General features: G+C 40.1%; 1 protein-coding gene across 2 annotated transcripts; it reads left to right on the top strand.

The window, feature by feature from the left end:
• The first annotated feature begins 384 nt into the window (after nucleotides 1-384).
• On the top strand, nucleotides 385-5,159 carry polr2m (RNA polymerase II subunit M). Of its 2 annotated transcripts, none has more exons than XM_084717831.1 (4): nucleotides 385-735; nucleotides 1,678-2,265; nucleotides 2,384-2,597; nucleotides 2,944-3,034. In XM_084717831.1, the coding sequence occupies exons 1-4, from the start codon at nucleotides 626-628 to the stop codon at nucleotides 2,950-2,952; spliced, it is 921 nt and encodes a 306-aa protein (XP_084573957.1). In that variant the 5' UTR covers nucleotides 385-625; the 3' UTR covers nucleotides 2,953-3,034. The 2 variants fall into 2 exon arrangements, with proteins under 2 accessions (XP_084573957.1, XP_084573949.1); XM_084717823.1 differs by lacking the exon at nucleotides 2,944-3,034 and adding an exon at nucleotides 4,427-5,159 and having other exon boundaries at nucleotides 386-735.
• Nucleotides 5,160-7,557: the final 2,398 nt, after the last annotated feature.

The following is a 7,557-nucleotide window of genomic DNA, read 5'->3' as shown; positions in this document are numbered from 1 at the left end:
TCATTTTGTTTTTAATTTTTGCTTTCAGTTCAGTTCAGTTCAATTCAGATAACAATTTTATCCTATTGTATAATTGGTGTGTAATTCTGTCATAATTAGCTCATTAAACCTTGATTTATGGCCAAAATGTGTTTGAGTTCTTCTATCATTCTCTGAAATGAATTTAATTAGCTGGAAGATGTTTTAAAAATAAATCTACATCATATTAGTTGAGTACAGATTAATTACTTGTGCTTCTTGCAGTTGTCCAGCAGATGGTGGTATTTACTTTACGTGATGATATTGGTTCATGGTATTGTACGGTGGGGGCGCAAGAGTTACACTTACACCGCCATAAAACGCCAAGACGAAGAAGAAGAAGCTTTACACTTACCATGAATGACTTCCGCAGAAGAAGAAGAAGAAGAAGAAAACCACTTTGAAATGTTGTTGTCTCATGTTCATCAACTGCCGCCTCTAGAAGTTTCTAAAGCTCTCTGACCAGTAAAGAGGCAGTTAACTGACGGTGTTTTGAGTCGGTTAACGGTTGATAAGAGTTTATTTAGTGCATTTTTAAACTGAGCTGTTATAACGTGCTGTTTGTGAATGGTTGTTACAGTTAGCTAGCTGTCATTAGCCAACAGTGATGTCCTCGACGTGGACAGAGCGCCAGGGACAGGTGGGAGACCTGAGATACCAGAGCAAAGAAGAGCTCCAAGAGCTGCTCCTGAGACAGGAGAAGATACTCTCCAACAGGTAAGTTCACGCTGTCAGCTCCAGTATCTGCCTCCTCCCGGGTATATCTGTGACACACGACGGGCACAAACTGAGGCTAAGTTCAAACCTGACTCAGTGTGGCGCTTAGTGGCGTGAAACCACGATCAAAGTAGGTTTGGTGTAGTCTGATAGTGTGACGACAATAATAGGAGAGACATGGTGAGGACGTAAACACGTGAGTAACTGTGAATATAACAGTTGCTCTGTTGTGACTGAGCTGAGGTATACTAATATTCATCAGTAGAGGTTGTCTGGCTTTCCCCTGCGATGAATAAATCATCTCTATACTCAATAAAATGTATGTGACAGTTACAGTTTTTATAATAAGGTGCTACAAGTTTATCTCAGTCCCTTTTTTGTTCCTTTACTATCTTCATCATGCAAAGTTTGTGACTTGAATGTTAGATGTGGTATGTGAAATTAGTTTAGCCAAAATAAAGATGATGGGTGGGGGAGAAAAAAGCTGAAATATAAATGAATGGAGAAGCATAACAAATGCAGATAATTTTATGTAAGGTTGTTCTGACACCGATACCAGTATCAGAAAGGCCTCCAATACGGCCTAAAGTGCTGGGTTGGCTATTGACGAATATGCAAATCTACGCATCTGATATGTGATCTGATATCACATAATTTATTTTCCCTGAAATGGAAAGCTGTCACCTCCCAGCAGCATCCCATATTGCAGTGTTCAGTTTCACAAATATGAAAAAGACACGAATCAATACTGAACAACGGAATACCCTTGGAAGACTTGGAACCGACTCCACCACCATAATCAAAACATCAAATTATGAAGAATGGTCTTCTCTCCAGTTGAGTCCAAGAGACATGCTTGTTTATTAATTCCCTGTATTTAATCTTGGTCTTGAATGCTTGTTTTGAATATAGCATGAACTGATGGGTTTATGTTGTTTGCAGGAGGTTAGTGCAGACTCTTCCTGACAAAGGGAAAAAGATAAAAGAATTTGTGGACAAAGTGCGCCTTGCCATTGAACTCCATGATGAAGAGGAAAGGAGACAGAGCTTGGTGTCTGCTGCCAGGACAGAATTACAGTCAAAGTACCAGCAGGCTTTCACTATGCAGCAACGTGCTGTCCCCAACACACCTGCAGCCTCACTACAAAACAGGCAAAGTGATGCTGCTGCAGGCAGTGCGTTGCAGACGTCACCTGCCTCAGCTGACATGCAGGAAAATAAGACATTGGACGAGCAGCAGGGCCAGTTTGACTCCAGAGCAGCTGCTGGTGAAACCATGGAGACGGCTGCTGCAGGGGCCTCTCTGAACTCTGATGAAACAAAAGAGGTTGACCTTGTGGAGGCCTTGGAAAGGGTCAGCCTGTCTGAAACTAGTACTGGTTTCAGTGGTGAGTCCAAGGACCCATTAAACAGCACAGCAAGAGACAATTACTTTAGAAAGCAGATACCAAAAAAGCCTCACTATGTAACTATCCTGGAAAAAACAGAGACAACTTCAGCTCCCAGGAAACAAAAATTCAAACCAAATCAGTGAGTGAACTTCGTTTTATTATGATATGATAATTTTTGCTAACATTTATAACAAAAATCATGGAGAATTACAGATTTCGTTCAGTAACATTGTGTGTCTTCTCAACTGTGTTTCCAGGCTGTGTAACATCTCTTCCTCAGGATCTTCATCACCCACGCACTCTTCTGAAGGCTCATCACCGCTCTCTGCACAGGCTAGGAAGGAGCGGGACAGAAAACACCTGGACGACATCACTGCTGCCAAACTCCCTCCTCTTCATCACAGTCCGGCCCAACTTCTGTCACTGGAAGAGTCAGCAGCCCTCCTGCAGGAACAAACTAAGAAGCAGAATGTAAGTGCAGCCGAGTCCTCCACACACTTATCCTTTATATATAGTGTACATTAAACTGTAGGCGCGCTGTCAGCATCATTAGCCAAAAGAAAATTTTGTCTGTCAATAAATGAATAAGATTCCTCACCCTGCTGAATGGCAACATGTTCAGATAACTGTATTTTGATTTTTTGGTTACAGTCAGGTTTGGTGTACTACTTCAGCTGAGACATGAAATTTGGATCCACAAAATCCATTAACAGATTAATTTGTAGGGCTGTTCTGAATACCATTTTAGGGCATTTGAAAAGTATGAATATTCAAAGCTCCTTAAACTTTAGCCTACTTTTCTACTCTGCTATTATAGTATTTATGAGTCTGACGAGGACAGAAAGGGAGAGATCAACCACTGTCTGTCCCATCCCCACCCCCGAAGTCTCAAAAGTTAAGTTGATGAGTGAGTAAGTTAGCAAGTGTTGAGCTATTGTGAGTGTGTAGGGAGTTTCATGGTTACTGTTCTGTGTGCTTGTATCATGTGCATGCGCCTGGTTTTAATGTGAGCAGGTTTTGAGACTAATTAAACACAATAGAGATGCTTCATTGTTTCTTGCTCTTTATCAGTATTTTGTCTCTTGGTGCAGCTGACACATCTACTCGCTCTCTTAAAATAACAAACAAACAAAAAACTCACCCCAAAACATTCCAGTACCGATTTGACATGACAACTGTAGAGGTTTTGGAGCGTCTTCTGTTTATTTTGGGAGCTTATCAGATGGCAAACACTCCACAATGTTTATATTATGAGTAAACAATGTTCTCTACTTCATTTTATTTCCAGTGGCATTGATCACAGTGTCAATAGTAGAAATGTAGTGCTGATGTTACAAAGTAATTAACAGAAATGTGTGCTTACATTGCTGTATAACAAAAGGTGAGCAGGTTCAACTGTTTCGCTGTACCGCCCTGCATTTTTTGCCAGAGCCCCCATACATCGACACCCCTGGACTAACCTCATTTAAATGAGAGAGCTGCGTTTTTTCACAATGATTCTTAATGCTGCTTTAATTTTATATGATAAACAAAATACCTCACATGCTTAAGGTGATATAACAAAACAAAGATATATGTTTATTTATTTGACCAGTAATAATAATGCTTAACAGACATAAATAATGAGTGGGCTCATTAGCCTAATAAAAAAAGATGATCTTCTAATAAACATTGCAAACACCCATAAACTTAAATGTTAGGAGGTTCTTTAAATGAAATCACAATGATAAACTTGTTTTCATTTTTTAAATGATCAAAGAGTTGGACTGAGCTTTTTAAAGGGCTGAATTCAGCCCATGAGCCACCAATTGAATATGTGTGGTGTAGTGTAATAGATGAAAATAAGATCTCTCAGTTTCTGTTGATATGTAATGACAAAAATATTTTGCACTATTCAGTTTGGAGTTTATATTTAATTTGGATGTAAAATGGCAAACAAAGTGTGTTTATACAGTGGTGATTTTTGATATTTTATCAACTAACTAAACATGCAATAAATTAATGATGAATCAGTGTGTGAATTTTATTCGTACAACATCAGATCCCTCCATCAGCTCTAGAGGGCAGCGTTCAAACACTGTAGGCACCATGTACCACTCCACATCCAGAGTAATGACTTCAGAGCCAAACGTCAAACAGTGTGCTGTTGTCAACTTACAGAGGACTGTTAAGCTCATTATCAGTCGAACTTTTGTTGAGGGTTTAACAGCTATGGCTGTGCTGCTTTATGATAATGTGCTTATTCTCTGTTTACCAGCCTATTCATGTCAACTTTTTCTCTGTGTTGTGTTTAATTTCAGGAGCTGCAGGCCAAGCTGGCAGCCCAGAAACTGTCTGAGGGATTGAAGGTCTCTATGGGGAGCTACACTCCTGACGGTGGCCCCATGGCTGCCTACAGAGAGGTTCACGATGAAGGAGCCCAGCTCTCCTCAGAAGAGGGCTGATGCTGGAAGGCCAAAGCTGGGGAAACCAGTGTGACCTTGGCCCTGAGGGAAACAGGCTTTGGACCTCGCAATCAGGACCCATCAAACAGGATTTTCAGTCCAAGGACAAGGATTCTTAAGAGAGGAAAAGGCTCTTTGCACGGTGTGAAGGCATAGTTGGTATCCCACACTCAGCTCAGGAAACTGAATGGCAGGTTGAGAAACGAGCTTACTGAATTGTCATTCAGTTCGTATTTGGGTTCAGTTGTTTCAGTGTCCTGCAGGAATAATAATACCTGCTGATGAATAGTGTTGTTTTAAATGCTAAGTTTTAAGCATGTATTATGAGGGAATTTTCTCTTGTCAGTACATATACTGAAATTGATGGTGACTTTGTGAGCTTGAGAGTAAGATATGATGACATTTCTATTTTAGTGTGTTCATGATTACATGCACTTAAAACTCAGCAGGTGGAGCAGGCTGTTTTGGCACAATGCTGACTGTTTACAGTTTTGTCTAGAAAACAAACATGAGCCTGCAGATAGTTGTGTCAGGTTTAATTATCACAGAATGTATGACAGAACTGAATAAATACATCTGGTTTCCCAAATGCCTGTTTTTGTGTAAAGTCAGGTGACAGTCCGGATTTGTATTTTCCAAAGTACCTCAGATCTGTGCTTGAATGTCTCACCAGCTCACACACTGTATTCTGGCAGCTGTAACCAATGCCCCTATTTTGGGTTCTGACTAAATATTTTTTCATTATTGATTACGCTACCAGTTATTTTCACTTTTAATCGTGTATTTTTAAAACGTCAAAACATTGTAAAAAAAAAAAAAATTCTCACTTAACTCATCACAATTTCTCAGACCCCAATATGACGTCTCCAAATTGTTTCTTAACCCGAAGACTCTATTTATCAGAAATGACAAAGAAAAGCAGCAAATCCTCACATCTGAGACGCTTGACATTGACATTTTTGCTTGGAAAATGACTGAGATTATTAATTAATTATCAAAATAGCTGGCAATTAATCTTCTTTGAATCAACTAATCATTGTAGCTCTACTGTTATGTCTTGGTTTTGTGAAGACTTTTTTTGCCCCAGGATTGAGCCAGCAGGAGAGCTGATCATGAGGGCTGAACTAAACTCTGATCTGGCCAGAAGCATTAATCAGACTGTGTAGATTATAACACATATAAACATATAAAAACTGCTGTGAATTGCTTGTCTTTATTAAATATTAAATGTGAAAAATGTACATTGCAACTTAAGAGTATTATACCGTGTTGCATTAAATGGGTTTAACACACCTCTTAAATATAACACTTGAGTTGAAGGCATACTATGCAGTATTTTCTCCAAAATAATCCCTCTCACTCATCACCCATAAAGCATTAGAAGTGTGTGGTGGTGGCTGCATCCACAGAGATGCAAAAAGTCTATTTGATGGTATTTGTCCTGGGAATGAGATTCAACAAGCGACTATCTTTTCTGCTGCTTCTGCTCACTGTATTAAAAAGATTCAAACTATTTTATCCTTACACTTTGAGCTTATGAGTTCATTCATGTGCAAAATCTAAAAATCTGTAAGGTGATACCTATTTCAATTTGTAGTGAAGCTGCGGTCAGCTGCAGGCAGTGATTTTCTGAAATCCTGTGCGATGTTATCAGGCAGGGATCTGTGACACACTCTGATAAGATTAATGCAGGGTTAGTGAAATATTGAGGCTTGATGGCTGAGACATCTGGACTGCATTTGGATCGTGTTGTTGCTGGGAACGGCAAGCGATGATGGGACGGCAGCAGGCTAATGCCATTTCTCAACTTCGCTAATATGTGGTAGATAAGAAGTGCCAGCTTCGTTCAGCATCTTTCCAAACTGCCTTTCCCATCATCACCTCTGTGCAGGCCATCTTAATTTAAACAACCTGATTCAGGGGTTTTAATGAGGAAGGAAGAGGGCACAGAGGCACATTTTGTGGGGAAATGAGGGTGGTTTCATGTAGGTCAGAGTCTGGTGGTAGATGCCCCTTGATAACCTTTGATAATTTTTGCTGAGGCATTGGTGGGAGAGTTAGGTAGAGTTTAAAAAAAAAAAAAGCCACTTGATTGCTGTGTATTTAGACACTGTATCTGATGGGCTCCAGAGTGCCCCTGTGGTGACGTCCAATAACAAATATATGAACACGCTCCGCAGAGGATCCTCATTGTGCTGGGATTAATTACAGCCTACCTTTTGCTTACAGAAATTCACAGACTGTTACCAATTATGGGGCACATTTTTGCCGTAGCTTTTCTCTGTGGTATCTGGCGTCAAACCTAACTCTGAACGTATGTCGATGTTGTTGAGGTGGAACCAAGCACACACTCTTCATAGTCAAAGCTTTTCTACGTTGTCCATTGATGATGAGGTTGTTTATACTTCAGCTTGAATCCCAGACCCCTTGTCTCAGATTAATAAGCTCCTCGTGAAGTAGTCTGCAAGTGATTTGCTCCAACTCTGAGTCCGAAATCACACGTCTCGCGGGAGTAGAAATAATTTGCTGTTTGGGAGGGGAAACTGGAATGTGATTTCAAAACTGCCTCTTCAAAGAGCAGTCAGCTCGGCCTTAAATTAGATATACAGTATGATGTATAGACTGGCGTTAAACACGAGTTAGGCCCTCAGCAGAATGATTGGATTAAATCTGCCAGGTTACAAAGTCTGAGGTCATGCATTTTCCATTCTCTGATGTTTTTGTCATATTTTTTCAGGGCACATGACGAGATGAAATAATGCAGCGCACAGCAGCTTTCTGCAGATAAGGTTACAGCCTATCTCCTCATCCCAATCAGAACCAGCTCTCCCTCTTCTTACTGCAGGAGAAGAACCAGTGAGTGGTAGAAGAAGCACTCAGAGACTTATCTTAAGAAAAAGCACCAGTTCAGCAATGTGAAAATAAATATAAGTATACTTAAGATATCAAAAGTAGAATGGTATGTTTGTGACTGATATACAGTATTA

The sequence above is a fragment of the Lutjanus erythropterus genome, chromosome 1 (assembly GCF_056507025.1).
Source record: "Lutjanus erythropterus isolate fLutEry1 chromosome 1, fLutEry1.hap2, whole genome shotgun sequence".
Classification (NCBI taxonomy): Eukaryota; Metazoa; Chordata; class Actinopteri; order Lutjaniformes; family Lutjanidae; genus Lutjanus; species Lutjanus erythropterus.
The sequence above is the reverse complement of the archived record's forward strand: the minus strand, read 5'-3'. Positions and strand labels throughout refer to the sequence as shown.

What these genes read in the sequence shown, in the direction of transcription:
- polr2m (XM_084717823.1), top strand. Translation starts at nt 626, where the DNA reads ATGTCCTCGACGTGGACAGAGCGCCAGGGACAGGTGGGAGACCTGAGA. An exon ending in GAGAAGATACTCTCCAACAG is followed by an intron (nt 736 to 1,677) that starts GTAAGTTCACGC and finishes TGTTGTTTGCAG; the next exon opens with GAGGTTAGTGCAGACTCTTC. An exon ending in CAAAAATTCAAACCAAATCA is followed by an intron (nt 2,266 to 2,383) that starts GTGAGTGAACTT and finishes CTGTGTTTCCAG; the next exon opens with GCTGTGTAACATCTCTTCCT.